Source organism: Sus scrofa, chromosome 5 (genome assembly GCF_000003025.6).
Source record: "Sus scrofa isolate TJ Tabasco breed Duroc chromosome 5, Sscrofa11.1, whole genome shotgun sequence".
Lineage (NCBI taxonomy): Eukaryota > Metazoa > Chordata > Mammalia > Artiodactyla > Suidae > Sus > Sus scrofa.
In genome coordinates, this window is record NC_010447.5 from 65,920,081 (window position 1) to 65,944,716 (window position 24,636).

At 41.0% G+C, this 24,636-nt stretch overlaps 1 protein-coding gene and 1 pseudogene across 12 annotated transcripts in view; both read left to right on the plus strand.

Moving 5' to 3' along the window:
- C5H12orf4 (chromosome 5 open reading frame, human C12orf4) overlaps positions 1–24,103 on the plus strand; it is a 47,434-nt gene extending 23,331 nt beyond the window's left edge. For 7 of the 12 annotated variants that reach the window (XM_005655700.3, XM_021090923.1, XM_013988430.2 and 4 more), the window contains 5 exons: positions 2,011–2,085; positions 6,444–6,646; positions 17,386–17,443; positions 18,276–18,343; positions 18,945–24,103. In XM_005655700.3, the coding sequence (XP_005655757.1) occupies positions 2,011–2,085; positions 6,444–6,646; positions 17,386–17,443; positions 18,276–18,343; positions 18,945–19,037 (497 nt within the window). In that variant the 3' untranslated portion in view covers positions 19,038–24,103. Of the gene's footprint in view, positions 1–2,010; positions 2,086–3,499; positions 6,403–6,443; positions 6,647–17,385; positions 17,444–18,275; positions 18,344–18,944 lie in introns of those variants that run through there. The other 5 variants (NM_001243412.1, NM_001243413.1, XR_002343791.1 and 2 more) reach the window with 4 other exon arrangements.
- Positions 7,686–14,213, plus strand: LOC102166265 (annotated as a pseudogene).

Genomic DNA, 24,636 nt, shown 5'->3' on the forward strand with positions numbered 1-24,636 from the left:
GTATATCCCCCCTAGGTAACCGTGGCTTTGCTGTGGCGATATGTGGGGTATACCAGAGCCAGGCTGAGTTTTCGGAAGTCCACCTGGAAGCATATCCCAACAGAGGACCTGTCTTAAAATTCCCGCACGTCCTTTTACTCTTCAGCCATCTTCTTCCTCCATCTCATCCAAACTAGCGTCAGTGTGATCAGAAGCATCCCACTATTATTCTTAGTAGTGACTAAAAGCATGAGGATTGAGTTTATGACAGGCGTGGGGGAAGGAGGAGGATGCCAAGTTTATTTGTGAGAGGTAGAAAGTGTGCAGGGACAGGAAGTTTCCAAACCACGTACGGTTAAGGCAGTGTGTGTTGGTAGTATTTTGGTAGTATTTTGTTCTTGTTCTTGGTAGTATTTTGTTCTTGTTCAAGCAACTATTTTGTGGTTTAAGTGAGTCAGTGAAACAAGTAGGTTTCTAAAAGACTCCTTTCTTAACGGAACCCGTGTGTTGTTCTGGAAGAGTTTTGCGGAACTGCTTTCTCCATCTTTTCTTTTTCTGAGCATGCCCACGTATTTGTTCTACACGCTTACATCCTGATACACAGGTGCTATTTATTCCAAGACATTCCATTGTTTTTCTTACTGTGTGTATTATATTAGCATCTTTATATTTCTGTAGCTCATGGTAGGCCAAAAGTGATTTAATTCTTATACATGTTTTATATGCCTTTTTAATAAGTAGACATCTTCTTAGTATTACCACTGAAACATGGAAAGGAGAACGGTCTATGAACTGTTCTTTGTATTTACTTAGTAGGGATTCTCTTTGTTCAGATCTCTTTGAGCAAAATTAGATTCCTTATATATGGTTTTTTGTTTTCTGTGCTGAGAGCAGACATTTATTCAAAGCCTATCAGTTTTGTGGCTCTGTATGAGAATTACTATTACACTAAATATGGATTCTGGCAACACAGAACCTTCTCTTTGTCTCTCTCTCCATTTATAAAATATATGTATGCATTTACAAGGTACTGTGTTATAAATCAGTTACTCAGAGTAGTCAGTGGGTTAAAATATTAAGTTATTTTTGTTCAGAACTTTTCTGAAACTGTAATACTCCCTCAGTATTTTTAGTTTACTCATTTGAAATTCTGTTTTCATGTAATTTTCAGATGCTGAAGGCCATTTCATACGCAAACACACACACACACATATTGCAGCTGCACCTTGGATTTGATCCCTGGTCTAGGAACTTAAATATGTTATGGGTGCAACCAAAAATATATATGTAGACACACATACATGTGTAAAATAGTTTGTGTTCAATCAGAATAATGTATCGTCAATTGTGATATATCTTATTTTACCTACATTTATCCTTCAAAGAAATATCCTGCCTTCTAAAAAGAAAATTACTATTGAATATCTGAAATAAAATGTTCCATTTGAAACAGAATCTCACATTTTTTTTGAAAGAAAGTGTATGTAGTGTCAGAAAAGAAGTAACAAATTTCAGGAATGGGCCCAATATCAAGTGATTCTGGTGCTACTACCACTTGCTTGTAGTCCTGAACAAGTTATATCAACAACAGTGACTCAGATTCTAAAAATAAAGATAGCCACACCACAACTGTCTAATGAAGTTATTTTATACGTAGTTAACTTAGTGCCCGAACCTCCCAGATGAAAAATAGGGTATTGCAAGTCTAATGTGGTAAAGACCACAGGTTTGGAATCTGAGTATACGGGGTCAAGACCTGATTCCAGCACTTACTGTGCATCCTTTGTTAAGGGAATTAACTGATCAAAGCCTCTCTTCTTATATGTAAAATGAAGAGAGAACTGGTACCTCATAAGGTTGTGGGTTTTGTATGAATGAAATGAGACCATCCATGCAAAGCATAGATGGGACTACCCAGCACCTAGAGATCCTTAGTAAATTCTTGCTGTTGTTGTGGTTGTTTGGGGAACAATAGTGGTGATATGTTTTCATGTTATTGTGTTATTTTATGTTGCATTATCTTATAAATAGAGTCTGGAAACCGAAATGGAGGAAGTGACGATAAGTCGAAGAATGCAGAGAGAAACTACTTAAATATTTTACCTGGTAAGTATTGCTTTAAATCGCAGTTTTCTTACAGTCACATACATTGAAATCATAGATTTGAAACATAAGTTTTTATGGTGTGCATTATAAAAGTTTGTCCATGTGTCACTGTAGAACATAAATATGCTGTCACTAGGTTCTGCAATTAAACCCTGAGTTTTCCTAGATCCATACAAGAGAAGTTGCTTGAGCAGCTGTATAAGTTTTATCATTATTTGCTCTTTCAAATTTCCTCTTTTATATGTGGTTTCTTAGTTTCTTAAATGAACCAAGACATAATTTTTACTCTGATACATAAATAATAGTACATAGAAATGTAAACAGTGGAACACATGGATCCTTTGATTTAGAATATTTTATATTTCAGAGGACCTGTTGTGGCACAGTGGGTTAAGAATCCCACTGCAGCAGCTCAGGTCACTGCAGAGGCACGGGTTCGATCCCCAGCCCAGGGCAGTGGGTTAAGGATCCAGCATTGCCACAGCTGTGGTGTTGGTCGCAGCTGTGGCTCACATTCAATCAGTCTCTGGCCCAACAACTTCTATATGCTGTGGATGTGGCTAAAACATGGGGAGAAGTCTTTCTTTCTCTTTTTTAGGGCCACACCCGCGGCATATGGAGGTTTCCAGGCTAGGGTCTTATCAGAGCTATTGCCTCCGGCCTACACCATAGCCACAGCAACTCCAGATCCGAGCTGTGTCTGCGACCTACACCACAGCTCACAGCAATGCCTGATCCCTAACCCACTGAGCAAGGCCAGGGATCAAACCTGCAACCTCATGGTTTCTAGTCGGATTCGTTCCTAGTTGGATTCGTTTCCACTGTGCCACAACGGGAACTCCAAAAAAAGTCTTTCTTATTTCCATTTCCCCATAAATTTTCCTGCTTTCCATTTAATATCCTTTATTATTCTTGGAGATATATATATATATATATATATATATATATATATATATTGTCTTTTCTAGGGCCGCTCCCATGGCATATGGAGGTTCCCAGGCCAGGGGTTGAATCGGAGCTGTAGCCACAGGCCTACGCCAGAGCCACAGCAACATGGGATCTGAACCTCGTCTGCAACCTACACTACAGCTCACGGCAACACCAGATCCTTAACCCACTGAGCAAGGCCAGGGATCGAACCTGCAACCTCATGGTTCCTAGTCGAGTTCATTAACCACTGCGCCACGATGGGAACTCCATATTCTTGGATATATTCTTTATCACCAGGAAACTCAGTCTCTTGGTCTTCTTCCAGACTGAATGCATTCTGATGATCCTTAGTGTATTTGTGGGACAGGGCACAACAGGGAAGTCCTATTTGTTGACTCTACAAATGTAAAGTCTTTAAAACTAAATGGTAAAATTTGCACTTTCATAAATAACCAAGGTTGTGTCCTCACATTTCCTTCCCCAGATTTTTCTCCACGTGGATCACATTCCCTTTCATCTAAGCAAATAGCATACCCATCTCTGGGACACATCTCGTCAGCCCCAGCCAACTAGCCTGTGGGCATCAGCTTCCGAATTTCCTCCCACCTTACTGGGTCATGTTAGAGGCGGGATTGCGTCACCACATGCTGTTTCCTCCACTTTGTGGAACAGGAAGCTCTCCTCCTCTCCATCCAAAAATACCTTCATTGAGACAGGATTTATTGTATTTCTCTTCATAGATCCATAATTTAAATCATCTCTATTTTGTGGCTTTCCTAAAGTGTACCAGTCTTATCTATTCCGGAGGTACCAATGTCTGAGTATTTTAAACTTCACTCTCTACTGCTATATTTATTTTCTTCCTTGCTCCCTTTTGGAAGACGCCTATAGGATAGTATCTCGTTATTCCCACCAAGACAGGAGAACATGTCATGGGTCTGTATCAGTAAAGAAGTAGTAACTGTTCACTTAGCTATGCTGATAGCGTCTGAATTTCCCCTGGGTTAAAGGATGCCTGCCCAGCCAGGAGGTGCACAGGAGATGAAAAAGAGCCAATCGCAGCTGCTTTTGGATTTCGAAGTTGCAGAGAAAACGTTTTATTTATGTACCTTTTAACCATTGCATTTGCTTTATCATTATCTAAGGATCTGTCATTAATTCTCACAACAACTTTGTGAGGAAAGCAGTCAGGTATTATTTTTCCACTTGAGTCACGTAGTATAGCAGATCTGTAAGGAGAATTGATTTGCCCAAGGTCACCTAGCCAGTGAATGCTAGAGACCAGATCTTCTTAACACCCAGTCTGGTCCTTTCTCAACTATAGGATGTTATTTTGATTACTGCTGCCAGCTCCATGACCCCCATTTTACTAACGGGTAAAACGAGGCCCAGGACAAGTCATCTGAGGTCAAAGAAAGCAGTGCCAGTTTGGGGATTAGGAGCACCTGACTTGTCCACTAAGTCCTGGGCCTCACTGCTGGACTGTAGCCCATGTTTAATGCCGTGACTCCCAGCATCTGAATTATCAGTAGGAGTTCAAGAGGTGAGACACTTCACTGGATCTCCTGAGTTTCTGATGAGCAGTCTGCGTCTTTTATTGCCTGCCAGGGAAATTGCAGCCCATGCTGCTCCTCGCCAGTTTTCTTTTTACTTCTCTTTTGTCTAGTTTATTTACACTGGGCAAATAGTCTCTATATGTAATATATGTAAATATATTATGTAAATATGTTAAATATATATATTTGTTTCTGTCACTGGCCTTTGTTTAATTTCTTTTACTGCTTATCTAGTACTTTTAAATTAAAAGAAAAAAAATGACCTTTGCCTTGGGGCCTGTCAGTGGCTTCCATGGGCACCACTTGTGTACAGTAGTAACTGGAAATGGTTAAACATTCTGCCAACGTATATTAAGTATTTTAACTATACTGTATGTTTATGAGTAAATACATGTAAAATCCTAAGATAATGACTTTGAAGCAAGGGCGGGCAGAATTTGCGAGGACGTGGGTTAGTGATGAAAGAGTACTTAGAAGAGCAGTTTCCTAGAAGGACACAGAATTTCCAGCAAGGTAGATGTGTTTGTAAAGACTTATTTTTATACGTTTCTTATTTTATTTATTTATATGGATAGAAACTGCAGAATATAAAAGCTGAGGGCTAGTGTGGCTGCAAAAAAATGGAGTGATTGTAGAAAGCCTGGGCTTTAAGGTTTGATCAACCCTGCACCAAGCATTCAGTCCAAAAATTTGTTTACCATACACCTAACAGACATTTACTGAGTACCTTCTGTATACCAGGTCCTGTTGCTCCAGGTGCTAGAGATAGAATATTAAACAAGAGAGACAATTCCTACAGCGACAGAGGGCAAACAGTGGTCTCTTTAAAATAACCTCATGAACAAATAACAAAGGAATTTCAGTACTGAGGAGAAAATAAAACAGAACAGCGTGAGCGAGTAATGAGGGGTGAGGGAGTCTTACATAGTCAGATGGGTCAGTCAAGGAAGACTTCTCTGAGGAGGCGACCTTCGCTCTGAGGAGGTGACCTTTACTCTGCGAGGCAATTGGTGACAAGTAGTCAGCCATGCAAGAATCGTGGGAAGAAACCTCTCTGGAAGCGGCCCTGGGTCAGGAACAAGCTCGGTGTGTTTGATGACCTTGACAAACACCTGTGTGGCTGGGGCAGGAGGCGAGGGGGAGACGAGGATGGAGTTTGGATTTTTTTCTGGGGGTCCTATGAGCCTGCTGGACCATGCTCGGTGGGAGAGTGCCATCATCTGATTTATATTTCAGTCATTTTAGCTTCAGATGTGGAAGCGGTTTGTAGATGGGCAAGAATAAGGAGGAAAGAGATTAATGAAGAGGTTGTTTCAAAAACCTAGGTGATACAATGGTAGCGTAAACCATTTTAGCAATAAAAATGGAGTGCTGAGGTTTGAGCTCATTGAGATATGTGTTAGAGATGTGCTGAAAATAGCCGGTGGTGAATTGGCTTGGGGATTGGGAAAGAGGCGTTGAGAGAAAGGAAGTCATCAGGGCAACTTCTGTTTGTGTCCTGCGCGCCTAACTTGGGGGAGACTGGGCCCCTAAACGGAGCTGGAGAGGAGCAGATGTGGGGTGTAAGGAAGACAGGTAATCAAGCAGCCTGTTTTGCATGTTAAGTGTAAGTATTACGTTTTGAGCATTTACATCAAATTACTGATGGTGAGTACTTACTGCTTGGTGGGCTCTTCTTACCAGTTCATGAACCTCAGGTACCTTTGGCTATTACCTTCCTTCCAAGAAATAAAGAGCTCCCTGAGCTCAGCATAGGTACCTGTACACCCCTGCTGCTTCAACACATCAACTGCCCGTTACAGCTGTTTATAAAGCCCACTGATGAATGCAGTTTATGCATCTCAAAGTCATGGTTGTGTTTGCTGTTCGCAGGAGAATTTTACATCACTCGGCATTCGAACCTCTCAGAAATACATGTTGCTTTCCATCTTTGTGTGGATGACAATGTGAAATCAGGGAACATCACTGCTCGCGACCCTGCCATCATGGGACTCCGAAACATACTCAAGGTTTGCTGTACCCATGACATCACAACCATAAGTATTCCTCTCCTGCTGGTGCATGACATGTCAGAGGTAAGCAGAGAGAAGAATACCGACATTTTCTGAAAAAGCTGACCCTCACTATTGTCTAAAAATAATAACCGACTTTACATTTTATTTCTTGTTTTTATTTTTAAATGATTTTTAATTTTTCCATCATAGCTGCTTTATAGTGTTCTGTCCGTTTTCTCCTCTACAGCAAAGTGACCAGTCACCCATACATATACACATTCATCCCAGTCCCTCCCCCAATAACCCACTTTACATTTTAAAAGCACTTTTTTTTAACCAGTGGACTTTTGCATCTCCTATCTGATTTATAGAGATGAGTGACATGTGATATAAAACAGCGAATAATCCCTAACTGTTTATGTTCAGAGAGTTATATAGCATTATCCAATAGTTGGGTAAACTAGAAAATCAAATGTATCCTTAGTTTTGGATAAGCCATGTGCTTAGACTAATATAGGTATTGACCTCTGCAGTTACAGTGTGGCTAATGATTCATTCATTCTATTATGTACTGTACTTCACATTTTTAATTGAAAAAAAATCTCTTTCCGTGATTGTTTGCTTCCTTCCTTGCTTTCTTCTCTCATCCCCATAAAAACTGGTTAGAAGGGATATGGTGAAGAAATAATACAAAGACTAAATATCAACTTCCGATAGACTGGAGGAACAAAGCAGCCTCGAAACAAATGGGAGCAGGCAAGTCCTGGGAGAGCCAGTGGCCAACCTGGAGATGAGGGACCATGGTAGGCAGTTGGTACCCACTTGGTTAGAGTGGCATTTTTTTTTTCTTTTTTTCTTTTTAGGGCCACAGGTGTGGCATATGGAAGTTCCCAGGATAGGGGTCAAATCGGAGCTGTAACTGCCAGCCTATACCACGGCCATACCAGTGGGAAATCCTAGCTGTGTCTGCAACCTACACCACAGCTCATGGCAACGCCAGATCCTTAACCCACTGAGCGAGGCCAGGGATCAAACCTGTATCTTCATGGATACTAGTCAGGTTCTTAACCCGCTGACCCACAATAGGAACTGCTGGAGTAGCATTTTTTTAAAAAACAAGATGGCTGATGGCAAGTACAGATTGTGTAAGGAAGTTTGATCACTGATTATTAAAAGTTATTTGCAAAAATTACAGAGATGTGTAAATGCTACATCGTAATGTGCAGTGTAAAAGATTTTATGTTGTACTTTTTAGAGGGAGTAAGTCCCTGCTGAGACTCAGCCTAAGAGGCCTCATTTTAAGTTTAATACCCTGTATGAACACACACACAAAATCAATTCCACATTAAGACAAGGTGATTTTAAATGATTTCCCACTTACAATCCATTCATCTTTTTACCAGACACACCATTATTTTGATTAAAAGAATTCTGGCACCATCAGATGAGAGCTGCATCAAACTTTTTAATTTCTCATTCCATCCATGTCTGTAGTCTCAGTCATACCTAATATGGCATTAGGAGAGATTGATAAACATTTTTCTTTCCATCATAGCTTTATAAAGTTTGAGTCCCATCAGGAATTCTTAGCCATTGTTATCATCACTAACTAGTCCATCTGTAAGAGTCTTTGGGGAGCAACAAAGAAAGTTTGTGATGAGACAAAAAAAAAAAAGTGGAGTTCTCATTGTGGCTCGGTTAACGCATCCGACCAGGAACCATGAAGTTGTGGGTTCAATCCCTGGCCTTGCTCAGTGGGTTAAGGATCTGGCATTTCCTTGAGCTGTGGTGTAGGTCGCAGATGCAGCTCGGATCCAGAGTTGCTGTGGCTCTGGCAAAGGCCGGTGGCTACAGCTCCGATTAGACCCCTAGCCTTGGAACATCCATATGCCGAGGGTGAGGCCCTAGAAAAGACAAAAAAAAAAAAAAAAAAGAGAGAGAGAAAGTTTGTGATGAATTCCAGCCACAAGGAAACATCCAAACGTTCCTGCAGCTGGACTCCTGGTTAACCAGTTTATAAAAATGGTTATATGTAGGTGGGAAACAACCTCAAAAACAGTGTTTCCAAAAGTCACTAAGTTCAGATTTACTTCCAGACATCTGATACTACTAGCGTGCCCTCTCCCACGGTGTCACAAAAGTTCCATGTTTTAAATCGGGACAGCCAGCTGCAGCACATTAAGTTTGTTTCCAGAGTATCCATTTTAATTCACGAAAGTATATTGAGCCATGATCCTCCCATTGGTTGTATTTAAACATCCATTCAGGTCAAGAAGTTTATTCTACAAACTCGGACAACACTGCACAGGATATAGAGGCGGTGTCTGTCTTAGCTTTTGCCTAAGGGTCCCAAAGCCATTTCAGCTCTTGTTTTCTTCCTGTAACACACAGGCTGGCCAGACACTCAGTTACCACATTGCAGTGCAAGGTGACGATGATGATGTCAGAAACAGTCCATGTCCTGGTCGATAAAAACAGCTATGGAAATGAATTGCAGTTTTTTTTTTACAAAAAAAAAAAGGAAAGGAAAAAATAATCTTTCATCAGCAAGAAGGAAGACATCTTGCTGTTAGCAGTTTTATCTCGTTTATCTCCATCTTAACCCTGTTAGAGTTTTCTCTCTGTAGATCTTTGCCCTCTGAAGATACTGTCATCCTGGGGTCAGTCTAACCTGACAGACGTGGAATGAAGTTGGAGGTCACAAATCCTGAGTTCCTGGCTTCCTTGTATTTGTGCCATTAACTTGGTGAATCGTTTGGGACTTAAGGATTTTAGTTGTAATTGTTGTGGTTGGAGCAGATGTTGTTAACGTTTTATCAGCATCTAACACACAAAGAAAAGCACACATATAAATACACAGCCCACATTTTCGCCAACCAGACACCAACATAACCAACACACAGATCGTGGAGCAGAATGTTCCCAGCCTGCACCCCAGACTCTGCCCTCATGCTCCCTTCCAGGCGCTTAAACCACATTCCCTCCACAGGGGTCACCACTGTTTTCACTTTGAAAAGCATAGATTAGTCAGGTGTGTTTTTGTAATTGATGTATGTGGGATCCTGTTGTACACACTACTGGGTCTGGCTTCTTTCACTCAGTATTATGTTTGTGAAACTTATCCGTTATTATTCATTCTTACTGTTCTATAGCATTCCACTGCATGACTAGACCACAGTTATTTAGCCATTCTCCTGTTTGTGGACATTTGGGTAGTTTCCAGGTTTTGACTATTACGATGAATGTTGCTGTGAACATTCTAGTACCTATGTCTAGGCATTTCTGTTAGGCATATACCCAGGGATGGAATTTTTAGGTGTCAGGCTCGTTTGGCTTGGGTAGAAAGAGCCAAAAAGTTTCCCATAGCGACTGTTGAATGGAAAGAAGGAGAAAGCCAGAGTGTTGTTTCTCACCTTCCGATGATGGTTATGAAACTGATTAATACAAGAATCTCAGGCACCTCCAAGGCATATGCGTGAGAGTCGTAAATAGTTTTGCATATGAGTTTCCATCGTGGTGCAGCAGAAATGAATCTGACTAGGAACCATGAAGATGTGGGCTCGATCCCTGGTCACGCTCAGTGAGTTAAGGATCTGGCATTGCCGTTGAGCTGTGGTGTAGGTTGCAGACGCGGCTCGGATCCTGTGTTTCTGTGGCTGTTGCGTAGGCCTGCAGCTGTAGCTCCAATTAGACCCCTAGACTCCATATGCCGCAGGTGCTACCCTAAAAAGCAAAAAAAAAAAAAAGAAAAAAGTCTTGCATTGCCCAGGGGTACGTAAATTCATAAAATAATTCTTATATATAACTTCTGAGATACACAGTGAAGACCTAAATGTATATACTGACTAAATCTTAATCACCTCTGCCATTGTCAGCCTTACCCTAATCAGAAGGTTCTGGTTGGGTGCTCAAAGAATGGCCACTAACTTTAGGTACAAAGTATCATCTGCATTTATAATCAGAGGTGACGTCTCCCTTTCAGTTTCACAGGTTGAGAGTTTACTCTGGGTATGCAGTGCCCATTTATTTTCTAAAGTGTAGCCATAGGGCCTAGTTTCCTGCCTCATCTCCAAAGTGTGAAGTGTTTCACGTGATCCGTTCAGCTTCTTCGATAGACTTCTTTCACAGTGTGTTCTCACAGGTATATTTGTGCAGGTGCCTGCAACTTGCTGGAGTTTCCTTTCAGCTCCATATGCTGCTAAGCAGCACAAGTGAAAGTAAATAGAATGTGAGGGTTCATATTATCTGAAAATTAAATTGTCTATCACTTCACAGATGCCCTGGGATCCCGCCAGGATTTGGTATTTTGGTGTGTTCTCTGCGTAGCACCCATGAAACTTCGCTTTAATTCACATCATTATGAAGAGCGTGAAGTTCTTAATTCGGCTCAGAGATATTTGCTCTAGACCGTGCTGTTAGCCACACATCTGCCAAAAGCAAGAAAGCTCGTTATTGAGGGATTAAGGGGACGATCTTTGGAGCAGGGGGACAATGACAGTGCTTGATTGCTTTTTCCATCTGCTTTGCTCAGACCATTAGAACCATCCCACTTCTAGCGCGTGCTTCCGTCTTTCATCACTGCCATTATGAGCCTCGGTACCCTCTGCTGGTGTTGAAGGCTGGCCCTCAGAACCTCGGTACACACTGCGCTTTGTTGTCCTGTGACTAGTGCTGAGGCCTGACCTTGGCCTGGGATCATTCAAAGGCCAATCGTAGATGTCAGAAAATTACAGATGATAAGCTCCTGTCAGACAATGCTTTTTAATATATAAAAACAAGTGCTGTCTTATAATAGTATAAATAGTAATGGTTTCAGAGTTCCCGTCATGGCGCAGTGGTTAACGAATCCGACTAGGAACCATGAGGTTGCGGGTTCGGTCCCTGCCCTTGCTCAGTGGGTTAACGATCCGGCGTTGCCGTGAGCTGTGGTGTAGGTTGCAGACGCGGCTCAGATCCCAAGTTGCTGTGGCTCTGGTGTAGGCCGGTGGCTACAGCTCCGATTCAACCCCTAGCCTGGGAACCTCCATATGCCGCGGGAGCGGCCCAAAGAAATAGCAAAAAAAAAAAAAAAAATAGTAATGGTTTCTTAATTCTGATTATTCCCATGGCATTTCAAAAAAGAAATGGTATGTTTTAGAGTAACATTTTGAGGTGGTGCAAATACTCAGTTATATTTTAGGGTTTATATTATCCTTCATTAAATATTTGACTCAAGTGAAAGGTAAGTACATGAAACACCATGCATGAAAACCAGCAAATACAATAAACATACACAGAGACTTTTGAGGCGCTGGCTGGAAATGTGAGACACAGACCATAAATTGCATAAATTAGTTGGTTACTGTGTTTCAAGGACTTGAAGACAAGCTTAAAATGTTAAAAATAATCTTAACAACTACAAAACTCAGTTTCTAGTTACTGAAAGAAAAGCGAAAAGACCTAAATACATAAAGAGTGTGTTTGTGGGTTGAAGACTTGGTACTGTTATCAGCTCTCCTCAAACTGATCTGTAGATTTAAATCCCTGTAAGACAATTTTAGAGCTATCGGTGAGCTAATTCTAAAATTTGTATTCAGTACACAAGACCTGAAACAGTCAAAACAAGAAAAAGAATAAAGTTGGGGAACAAAGTTGATTTCAAGATTTACAAGCTTACCAAGCTCTAATAACCACTACAGTGCAACGTTAGCCAAAGAATGGACTGTGGGGTTGGCACTGGTCCTGAAGCGCGGGCTGCAGCAGGTCAGCGGCCCCGGCGGGCTCCGCGGCTCGCTATAGGTTCTCTTCAGGGCAGATGAGGTGAGAGTTGGTACGCGAGTAGGGGAAGACAAATATGGAAACAAATACCATGAAGACAGCAAGCAGTTTTTTGGCCATCACCATGGGTTATACATACTACTGAGATGAATGGCAAAAACACGTTCTGGGATGTAGATGGAAGCATGGTGCCCCCTGAATGGCATCGCTGGCATCGCTGGCTTCACTGTATGATTGATGATCCTCCAACAACCAGACCACCTACTGCTCATAAATTTATTTGGACAAACCATAAATTCAGTGTGAGTGGCACTCCACAGCAATATGTATCTTATTCCACCATTGCAAAGAAGATTCAGGAGTGGGACCCACCTTCAACACCTTACAGGTAAAGAGAATGAAAAATAACTTAAACATGTAAAATAAGAGGCTTTTTCTGTAATTGCACTTTCACTGTTTACTGTTAACTTGATTAAAATTATTTGATTAAGTGATAAAAAGAATGGACTGTGGATCAAAGGAACAGACGAGAGAATTCGGAAATAAAACCATGCATCCATCTATGGTCATTTGATATATAGCAAAGATGCCAAGGCAGTTCATTGGCAGAAAGGGTACTGTTTCCTACCAGTAGTGCTGGAAGAATTGGATATTTATATAGGAAAAAAAAATTACCTTGACCTTTACTTTAATCATACATAAAATTTAACTTAAAATGGATCATAAACCAAAGCCAAAAGAGCTACTAATACTAGGAAAAAACCTCCAGAAGAAAACATAAAAGTCTTGATAGCAGATTAAGCAGGGATTAAGACACGCACACAAAAACCATAGAAAACAATAAATTGTGCTTTACTGCAATTTAAAACCTTTTCTCTTCAAAAGACACTGTTAAGAAAATGAAAATTCAAATCTCTGTCATATGACCTTGAGTGGTTCACTGTACCTTTCTCAGTGTCTTTTTCAATTTATAAAGGTTTTTTTGTGAGCTAAAAATGATATATAAAGTTCCATGTAAACATAAGACATTATTATTGTAGTTTTCAGAGCCACCCGCATTCCCTCTCAGCTTCAGCTAGATATTTCTTAGTCACCTTTCTTTCTCTGTACATTTTTTTTAACTAGGCACAAACACTAAAAGACAAAAACTTGTCACTCTGTGTGTGTGTGAATTCCTGTAAGGCACCATGGCTCTCTTGTGATTACAAGGAAATACTCTTCCTGAAATTTGAAGCTAAGAAGTATTATAAAGATAATTCAAACACCAGAAAATTCTTCTAGTCACTTTTATAAGCTTCCGGAACTTCAGAAAAGAAGATTTTTTTTCCTTTTTAGCCCTTTCAGCAACTGGATCCCTTTTACTTATCAATCTTAACAGTATCTTAGACATTAAAAGTAGTGTCTCACCAAAGCCACTTTCTTTTTAAATTCATGTGGCTAAAAAATGAGTCACTCAACCTGTACGTTAGCGTCTGTGTGCTCCGTGTTACAGAGGCATCGTGAAGGTAGTAACGGTGAATAGAGAGCAGGTCACGCCTTGAGAAGGGTGCACACCCTAATAAAGGAAAGAAAGCCTAGGTCCCCATCTCCCTACCTATCCCTCTTCCACTGCCACCCGCTACAAAAGAGACAAAAGCAAAGGGCTCCAGGGGTTCAGAGTAGGAGACCCCATCCATAGCTGGGAAATAGGAGGTACTTTCTGAAGGCGATGCCGGCTAGGGAGTGAAGAGGTTTCAGTTGATGAAAGAGGGGGAAGGCATTCTAGGCAGAAGAAATGGCTTGAGGAAAAGTGGAAGGGAACAGGCCCTGCAGATCATGTTCAGACAAAGGTAGAAGGGTGGGCTTGAGTGAAACTTTTTTTTTTTTTTTTTTTTTTTTTTTTTTGCTTTTTAGGGCCACACCTGTGACATATGAAGGTTCCCAGGCTAGAGGTTGAATCGGAGCTGCAGCTGCTGGCCTACACCACAGCCAGAGCAACGCGCCAGATCCAAGCTGCCTCTGCAACCTACGGCACAGCTCATGGCAACACCGGATTCTTAACCCACTGAGCGAGGCCAGGGATCGAACGCACAGCCTCATGGTTCCTAGTTGGATTCATTTCTGCTGCATCACAACGGGAACTCCAGTGAAACCGTTTTTAAATTTAAAAGTCTTAGAAGCTGCTGTTGTCTTGGTCCTAATATAAGTAGCCTTAAGCACTAAAGAAAGTCTTAGCTATAATCACGGGACAGTAGGAAGCAATGGCAGGTTACTATGCAGGAGCATAATGTGGTCAGAAAGCTACTTGAAAAAAATGAATCAAGTCAGTTCAAAGGGGAAATACTGGAGTCCAGGAAGCCAGCTGAGAAGGTGTCAGTAACCAGGCCTGAGGTCACAGAGGCAGGTGGAGACGGGTAACTCAGTGACACCCAGTCCCCGAGAGAGGTGGGCATGCTGTACTGATGTGAGATGTTACCAGGGGAACCTGAGGTCTCTTCCCTTGATTCTTGATGGGTGCATGGACAGCCCCACTTTTCGTGCTGTTCTGATGTAAGATGTGAACAGGGAACCTGAGCATGGAAGGGAGTATATGACCATTCTCTGCACCATTTTCAGAATTTTTCTGTCAGCCTAAAACTGTTCCAAAAAACAGAGCCTGTTTTTTAAAAGCCATCAGGGTTATTTAATTTAGTACAAATGTTAAGTAATATTCAAGTGTCCAAATGCTGGTGAACATACGGTGAAATTGGATGGTACAGACATTGCAGATGGCTAGTGTATGTTGATATTACCTCTTACAGAAGAATGTGAATTTGAATTCACCTATCTATCAGAATAAGTATCCCAAGAAATTATTCAAAAAAAAAGATATATTGTAAATCAACTATACTCTAATAGAAAATAAAAATTAAGTTAAAAAATGAAAATTATATACAGATGGCCAACAAACACATGAAAAAATGCTCAACATCGCTGATTATAAGAGAAATGCAAATCAAAACTACCATGAGATACCACCTCACACCAGTCAGAATGGCCATCATTAATAAATCCACAGATAACAAGTGCTGGAGGGGCTGTGGAGAAACGGGAACCCTCCTGCACTGTTGGTGGGAATGTAAACTGGTACAGCCACTATGGAGAACAGTTTGGAGATACCTTAGAAATCTATACATAGAACTTCCATATGACCCTGCAGTCCCACTCTTGGGCATCTATCCAGACAAAGCTCTACTTAAAAGAGACACATGCACCTGCATGTTCATTGCAGCACTATTCACAATAGCCAGGACATGGAAACAACCCAAATGTCCATCAACAGATGATTGGATTCGGAAGAGGTGGTATATATATACAATGGAATACTACTCAGCCATAAAAAAGAATGACATAATGCCATTTGCAGCAACATGGATGGAACTAGAGAATCTCATACTGAGTGAAATGAGCCAGAAAGACAAAGACAAATACTATATGATATCACTTATAACTGGAATCTAATATCCAGCACAAATGAACATCTCCTCAGAAAAGAAAATCATGGACTTGGAGAAGAGACTTGTGGCTGCCTGATGGGAGTGGGAGGGATTGGGAGCTTGGGCTTATCAGACACAATTTAGAATAGATTTACAAGGAGATCCTGCTGAACAGCATTGAGAACTTTGTCTAGATACTCATGTTGCAACAGAAGAAAGGGTGGGGGAAAAAAAGTAATTGTAATGTATACATGTAAGGATAACCTGACCCCCTTGCTGTACAGTGGGAAAATAAAAAAAATTATTTAAAAAAAATGAAAATTAAAAACCAAGATATATAGACATAGACATCATATAAATAAATGCATTCACGGCAGTGTTATTAACAAAAAGAAAAAGTGGAAATCTAGCTATTGGGGGCCATTTAAATAAATTATGACACATGAACTCAGTAAAACAGCAGTTTACAAATTGTGTTCTGAAGATAGCCCCAGAATCCTAGCCCCTTCTAGGGGTCAGCAAGACTGATGTTTTTGTGAAAATACTGAAACGTCATGTTTCTTTTCCATTGTCATTCTTGCCTGAGTGCCATTGAGTTTTCCCAAGGCTGGGTGATCACACAGCCTGTTGATGCAGAGGCAGATGTGAAAGTCCAGAGGGCCTCCGTGAAGCCAGGCACTGATGAGATTTGTAGATATGTACAACATTGCCACTCTGCTCACGAAAATTTTTTTGTTTTGGAAAACAGAGTAACTTCACATTTGAAAAAATATATATTACATTAACTGTAGGGATTTTATCGTTTTTCAATGAAGTTTTAATATTTTTCTCAGTTTTAATTTCTAATACAATAAATATCAAAGATATAATCCACATAAACAAAAGCTCGGTAGAATCATCAGTGACTTTTCAGAGGGCAGAAAGGTCCTAAGACTCCAAGAGGTTAAGCATCGCTGTAATAAATAATAAACACATTTTATTGTTATAACTACGAAGATTTGCAGCATGGGAAAGCAATTTAATAATAGTGAAATGAAGTAGAATTAACAATGGGATAATCACTGATCACGGCAATGGGAAATGGTGGATGTCTTGGTTAGAGTCTGCCAGTGGCCCTCCTCTGCTCACTTGGTCAGAGGTTAGAAAGAAACATGGAGAAAAGAACTCCCTCGGGTTTGTTAGGTGACTGGGACAGGGTGTTTGTTGATTTCTTTTACTTTTGTAATAATATGTTATACGATAAAAACATTGCATTGCTTATTCAAATATTATATAATTTAATAGAATTATTCATGCTGACATATCGAGAGTAGTAGATTATGTGACTTAATATTTGTCTTTAGAGTTAATTATGTAGAACATATTAAGGATATGTTCATTTTAAAAATTATATTTACTAGGTTAATTCAGTTAGTTTACATCCCACAGGTACAGTCTAACAGCTGGAAGAAGTAATTATGCCTAAAAACCAGAGGAAATCCAGCAGGAATTAGCCAATAGTCCACACTATAAATAAATTAAGATCTGGCCGTGTGTGTGTGTGTGTGTGTGTGTATTTTTTTTTTTTACAAAGTTCTGTTAAAAACATGATTTTGTTTCTGCTTTTAGGAAATGACTATACCGTGGTGCTTAAGGAGAGCAGAACTTGTGTTTAAGTGTGTCAAAGGTGAGCACAACTTATATTTAACAAGGACCCAAATACTGAAAGTAAGACAAGCCAGGAGAAAAAGTGTGAGAGTTACTCCTGTCATCTAGTGCCTCAGTTAAATAGTTAAACATGCAAATATTTCATGATGGGCTTTTTTACTTATCTTTTTTCAATCACAAAGTAAAATCTCCAACCCTCTTGAAATGCAAGGGTATTAGAACATTTATATAGCTTGATCTCTATTACTTTTTTTTTAATGTTTTATTTTTATTTTAGTTTTTTTTTATTTGCTTTTTAGAGTTGCACCCGCAGCATATGGAAGTTCCCAGGCTAGGGGTCGAATCGGAGCTACAGCTGCCAGCCTACACCACAGCCACACCAAGCCAGGATCCAAGCCATGTCTGCGACCTACACTACAGCTCACACCGGATCCTCAACTCACTGAACGAGGTCAGGGATCGAACCCACATCCTCATGGATCCTAGTCCGGTTCGTTAAGCACTGAGCCACGAAAGGAACTCCCTGTTTTCTTTCCAAGAAAAAAAATAGAACAACCTGTTTTATTAATCTTTAATAACCTGTTTTGGCTTCATTGTGTGGAAGCTAAAGAAGACTTGAGAAAATGTTATTAGAAGTATGTTGACAGACTATTAAACCTCTCTGGCATGGAGAATTGATGACTGCAGAAGTTTATCAGGCTTTCAGGCCTACCCTCTCCTACAGGCAAGTGGCTCCATAAAAAGCCAAGACGTCTTGCCCCACAATGAAAATTCAGTCTATTTTTAGTAAAGGACTGGAAGGTTTGAAGACCAGAACTCATGATTCAGCAAAGTCTGTTGTTCTGTTTTAGGTTTCATGATGGAAATGGCCTCATGGGATGGAGGAATTTCTAGGACAGTGCAATTTCTGGTACCACAGGTGTGTTATCTGCATCACTGTCACCCCAGTTTAGTCCCTGTTGTTAATTTTCCTCATAGACATGGCTAGCACACTGCCCTAAGCCCAGTGTAACATAACAGTGTCGGCAACTTTCTATTTTTCAAGGGGATAAGTGTTTGGATGCCATAGAGGCCTTAGTTGGTTGTTAAAGAAGTCAGCAGCTACCACTGCAGGATCTTTTATTTAACCCTAAAGCTAAACTCATCTTTCCTTTGTTTCCCCCACATTTATGTTATCTAGATTCTGAAGACGTCATAAAGAAGAACATGAGCAGAGAATGATTCTGTGTTCAATGTGGCATTTAGTAAAATTAATGAGACTTTCATCACTGATTACACTAGCATTACCTAGAGGTTCTTCCAGTGATCAGACTGATTGATTCAAACAGCATAGGTTCTCAGAGGCTGGACCCAGGGAAACAGCCCCTGCCCATAGCCATGCAGTTAAATCACTTCTGACAGATAATGTTCACCTATCTAGAACTACTTGCATTTCTTCCCTAGTTTAAAATACTTTTAAAAAACTTTGGAATCAGTGATGATTTAACAAAGGCAAACTTTTTTTTTTTAACCTCTTACAGAGCATTTCTGAAGAAATGTTTTATCAACTTAGTAACATGCTTCCCCAGATCTTCCGCGTATCGTCAACACTGACCCTGACCTCTAAGCACTAGACCCTCGTAGACCAACCTGCTGGCAGAAGAGGATTGTTTAATACTCCAGGAATCTGAGCCATGCTGGGATTCTGTCAAGCAAAAGATGCCCAGAAGGAGGACCTGCAATCCAATCCACAAATCCAATCATGACAAATGTCTGTTAAACAGTCCAAAAATCCATGCTAATCAGCCCTTACTTTATACATTTAGTCTTAAAGCTTCTTTATGGGGGAAAAAAGTCTTTTTTTCCTACGGTTGTGTCCTATCTGTGAATATTAGTGAGTTAAAACTAGGTGTATATCACACATGGACACTAGATGTAGATCTTTCACTACATTTTCATGGAGATATTTGACTTGCCCAAAAGGTTTGGATCACATCCGGGACAAGGCTTAATTAACATACAAATATAATCTTCCCTCTACCTTATTTGCCAAGCAAAAATTAAAAGACAATGAAATATACGTGGCAAGTATGGATTTCTCGTGATAATCTTTTCATAGAAACACAAATACATGAGACAAACGTGATTCCTCTTTTTAAATTCCATTTCAGAAACTTGTTTTTAATGTACTCTTTCTAGGTTTTAGAAGTTAAGAATCAGAAAAAGACTGGATTCTTTGCCCCCGTCTCATCTTCCCTTTGTGACCTTGCCCTTACCTGTTAATACTGTTTCGTGGGCTGGGAAACCAGTGTGCCTGTACGCAGGCCTGGTGGAAGTTGGTCTAAACCAGCACATGGTGGTATTTTCATTCTCATCCACATGGTGACCATCAGACAGTAAGTATCCTTCTCATTTCTCTGCCCTGCTTCCCACATTCTGCTTCCTGCATTACTTTGCTGATAACTACATCCCCATTTCTGTCTCTGCCGTTTCTCCACTTTTTCCATTGTCTTTCCTTAGAACGACTTCCTTAGATACTTATGCACATCTCACTTATCTATCCCATCTAGAACATAGTTACTCTGAGTAGGGACTACATCACATAAAGGCATTTATAGAAGCAGTGATTTCATCAAATCCAAGTTGCGTGGAAGTTGTGATTGGCCAGCTGAGTGAAGTGGAGAACCTCTGATGTCATCATAAGATGGTAGATCTTTTATATCTTTCTATCTATACATAAACTATATATATATATATATATATATATATATATATAGTTGGTTGTAAATACATGAAGTATAGTGAATTTACAATGTTTCTGGTGTACAGCAAAGTGTTTCAGACAGACACACACACACACACACACACACACACGCTTTCCTTTTTGTACTCTCTTCCATTATGGTTTATTGTAAGATACTGAAGGAGTTCCCATAGTGGCTCAGCAGAAATGAATCTGACTAGTATCCATGAGGATGCAGGTATGACCCCTGGCTTCACTTAACAGGTTAAGAATCTGGCATTGCTGTGGCTCTGGCGTAGGCCGGCAGCTACAGCCCCAATTTGACCCCTAGCCTAGAAACCTCCATATGCCGCGGATACGGCCCTAAAAAGACCAAAGGGGAAAAAAAAATTATGTGCATATATATATATAAAATATGGTTCCCTGTGCTATACAGTAGGACTTTGTGGTCTATTTATTTTATATGTAGTAATTTATATCTGCTAACCCAAACTCCTAATTTATCCCTTCCCCACCCGTTTTCCCCTTTGGTAACCACTGTTTTGTTTTCTGTGTCTCTGAGTCTGTTTTCTGTTTTGTAAATAAGTTCAATTCAGATAAGTATATGTTGATTCGAAGAAATAGAAAGCACTCTATTCATATGCCTAAAAGTAAAAATTTATGGAAACTCTTTTGATGCACAAAATGCTTTCTCATAACACAGAATGTGTCTTTATTTTCTACTCAAGGAAAGGACTGTCCAGTAATGACCCTAAGGGAACACCTACCCCAGACCGTGTCTCTTACTAATGCTTTGTAAATCCTTCTCCAAGGAACCTGGTGATCCCACCAAGAAGAAGGTAGGTGCCTGCTCTTGGAACAAGAAATTGGCTTCCAGGCACGAATGCTACCATAGAGGCTGATTCTAACACAAAGCAAGGTAGACAGAAAACTGGGGTGTGCTAGAACAGTGTCAGGATGTTGGGATTGGTAGTCTGACAGGTTGAGTTGGAGGTGGGTGTAGTGGGATCAATAAAAGGCATTCAATGTATGCCTGTTCAATCAACTAGGAGTTTGGGACTGGCAGATACAAACTACTATATAAAATAAAGACACACTGTCCTTTATATCACGGGAAACTGTATTCAATATCTTGTAATAGAATATAATGGAAAAAAATTGAAAAAGAAGAAAATAGACATGAGAATCACTTTGCTGTACACCAGAAACTGAAACAACATTGCACACCAACTGTACTGCCATAAATGAAAAATTTGAAAATTAAAAAAAATTTTAACAAATAAAAGGCATTCAAAAAGAGGGGAGGCCTTCCCTGGAAGCTCAGTGAGTCAAGAATCCGGCCTTGTATGGCTCTGGTCACTGCTGTGGTGCAGGTTCCATCCCTGGCCCGGGAACTTCTGCATGCTCTGGGCGAGGCCAAAAAACAGCAGCAGCAGCAAAATGAAAAGAGGAGAACCTTTCCACAGACTTCCTGTAACTAAGTGTAGAGCCAACAGCTTGAAGGGTGTGGGCAGGGCTCAGGGTGTAGGAGGAGGTATATTGACAGCAGCCAGGTAGGTGAGTGCTGCTGCCCAGCCCTTCGTCACCTCAAGGCTGTTCTATTAGATTAAGTATGAAGGGGTGGCTTTCACACCAGCATAATTTAAAGGCACCATTTGGCCTGTGAAATGAAAATAAGTATTAAGTATCCATTTTTCATGTGGTGCTGTATTATGAGATACACAGAAGTGGTAAGGTTGGAAAAATCAACCTTATGATGATATGAAGACACACCAGGTACTGAGCTGGTAACAGATATATAATTTAAAATACTACATGGTAGGGATTTTAGTGAAGCAGTAGATGAGGAGGTCTGTAATTCTGTATTTATTTTCCAAGTGTTCTAGAAGGCTTCTTTGGTGGGAATGGTTTCAGACAGTCCATGGGGATGTGGAGAAGACAGCTTGGCAGGCTGAGAGTGGAAGGATCATTCTCCGTGTAAGGTCCAGATAGGAGCAGCAGTAGATTCAAGGGAGGCAGGGGTCCACAGCCAGGAAGGTGAGAGAAGCTGACTGCAAGAGCCCCTGGGTGGGGGGCCTGCAGGACCCGGGGCCAGAGCACAGGCCTTGATGAAGAAGGTCCCAGGGAGCATCGGGTTCTCTAGCTGTACAAACAGTTATTCCTAAGACAGGTGAGAAGGTCCTCAAGCCTGTTTTTTTGTTGTTGTTGTTTTTTTTTGTTTTTGTCTTTTTAGGGCCACATGCGCAGCATATGGAGGTTCCCAGGTTAGGGATCTAATCAGAGCTACAGCCGCCGGCCTACATCACAGCCACAGCAACACTGGATCCAAGCCTCGTCTGTGACTTACACCACAGCTTGTGGCACCACTGGATCCTTAACCCCCTGAAGGAGGACAGGAATCAAACCTGCATCCTCATGGATGCAAGTCAGATTTGATTCCACTGAGCCATGATGGGAACTCCTCCTCAAGCCTTTAAAAACACACTTTGGACAGGGCATTGAGCCTGAGGGCTCCAGTCCCTACTGCCCTTTCCTCCCCTCCTGTTCTCAAAACACCAAACCCAGCAAGGCCGTAACCTCCCTACGCATGGGGAAGGGCGGCACCAGCTGTTCCTCAGCATGATAGTGCGACCGGAATGGAAGAAATGCATGAAAAGGAATTTCAGGGGAAACACAACTTAGGTTGCCTAGGCGCTGGCAGATCTCTTGCCGGCGCAGTGCACACTGTCTGTGTCACTTAGCTGGATCTGGGCTAATTCTCCCAAGAAGAAAATGTTCTGCAAAGGAAAGATGAATTCGCGGAAAGATTCCCTTTCCAGTGTCCCTTGGGAGAATCAGCAGAGGTGTGGTGAAAACAAAACTTAAAGAGAGGCTTCTCTGGCCCCATTTTCAGTTTCCAGGCGAAGGTGATTGTTTCTGCTAGTTTTCCCTTTGAGATGTAGTGGGCTGCTTTGCTCAAAAGAAGTCACAGCAGTGTAAAAATTCTTAATATTATTTTGAAATAATAGAAACTATTTTACAACATCTGTTTACAAAAACTTTCGTGTATTTTAGATTAATGATTTCCTATCCTTTAACCAGCAAAGACCCTGTCCATTATCTTCCCCGTATTTCTCTGGCATGTTCTGAAAACTTCCTTAGCAAACAATTTGAGCAGCTACCCATTTTTCGTTTATCAAGGATATGTCTATGGAGTTGAGGGATGGGTGGTGTAGCAGGCGACTCAATATGGCATGGAGTTATCACTGTGTAATTCCAGGCAAGTTCACAAAATCAAAAGCCAAACCTTGCCATTTTATGTTAACCTGTGAGGTCTCATCCTAGTGAAATGTATTTTGGGGAATATTTTTCTAAAGAGCTCAGGGACATATTTAAGACACCTCTAAGGACCGAGGGACCCAAGGAACCTCAAGTTGGAAACTGCAAGTTTAGACAAATATTAACACAAGAGTACATCACAAAGGGAGAGCAAAGGAAAGGACAGATGGACCTGAGTCCTGTTCAGAGCACAAGTGTTTGGTGAGTTTCTTCCATACACCGAGGCACAGAGCTGAGTGAGATTCAGCCTCGAGAAGACTCTGAAGCCAATGGACTTGAGCTGTTTGATTAAAGTCAGAAGACCTGGTAGACTTCCCTGTGATGTGAGATACTGACAGTCTCTAAAAAATCCCAGCTAAAGGCAGGGGGTGGATGGCTAGCCTCCTGAAGTCCCTGCTGGACAAACGTGATGTCCTGTTCCACACACAGCTACCATTAGGATGAGCCACTCCAGATCTCTGTTCTTTTCCTACTTTCCCAGAGGAAGGCAAGGTTCTGGATATATCCACGTCTAGGAATTGGCTGAACTTGATGCTGTGTGGAGTGAATCATCCTTGATTCTGGACTCTGTATTTTGCAAATTCCTCTACTTGTTAAAATGTATTTGTAACTCCAAAAGCAATAAAAGCATTTATAAAAGCCATGTCTCATCAGCTCCAGGTTGTGTGGATGTTGTCACCAACCCTCAGGATGAAATGGGGATCTTTGGTCCCACTTTGGGCGTCATTTACACACAAGTAGAGCAGTGGAAAACGGAGTCGCCTGATGCAAGTTCCTCACTGAGAGGAGCAGGGGGACCCCTCCGCCTTCAGACTTCAGCTCCACCAACATAAATAAGCATCCTTTGCACCATCTATTTCCTGCCACATTTTCCCACATTTTTGTGCTTATTGTTGGTGATTTTGCTGTTTTAAGTGACCCCCAAGTGTAGAGCTGAAGTACCGTCCAGGGTTCCTAAGTGCAAGGAGACTGTGATGTGCCTTATGGAAAAACACACATATCAGATAAGCTTTGTAAGGTGCTGCTGGCCATGGGTTTAGTGTTGGCTGTCAACAACCTGTATAAATAAGGTGTCTTTAAACCCAGTTTGGAAGATAGTCAGGTATTCTACAAAAATACCTCATCATCACTGAAAACCTATCACAGACTAGAGGAGGCTGAATATAATGTGG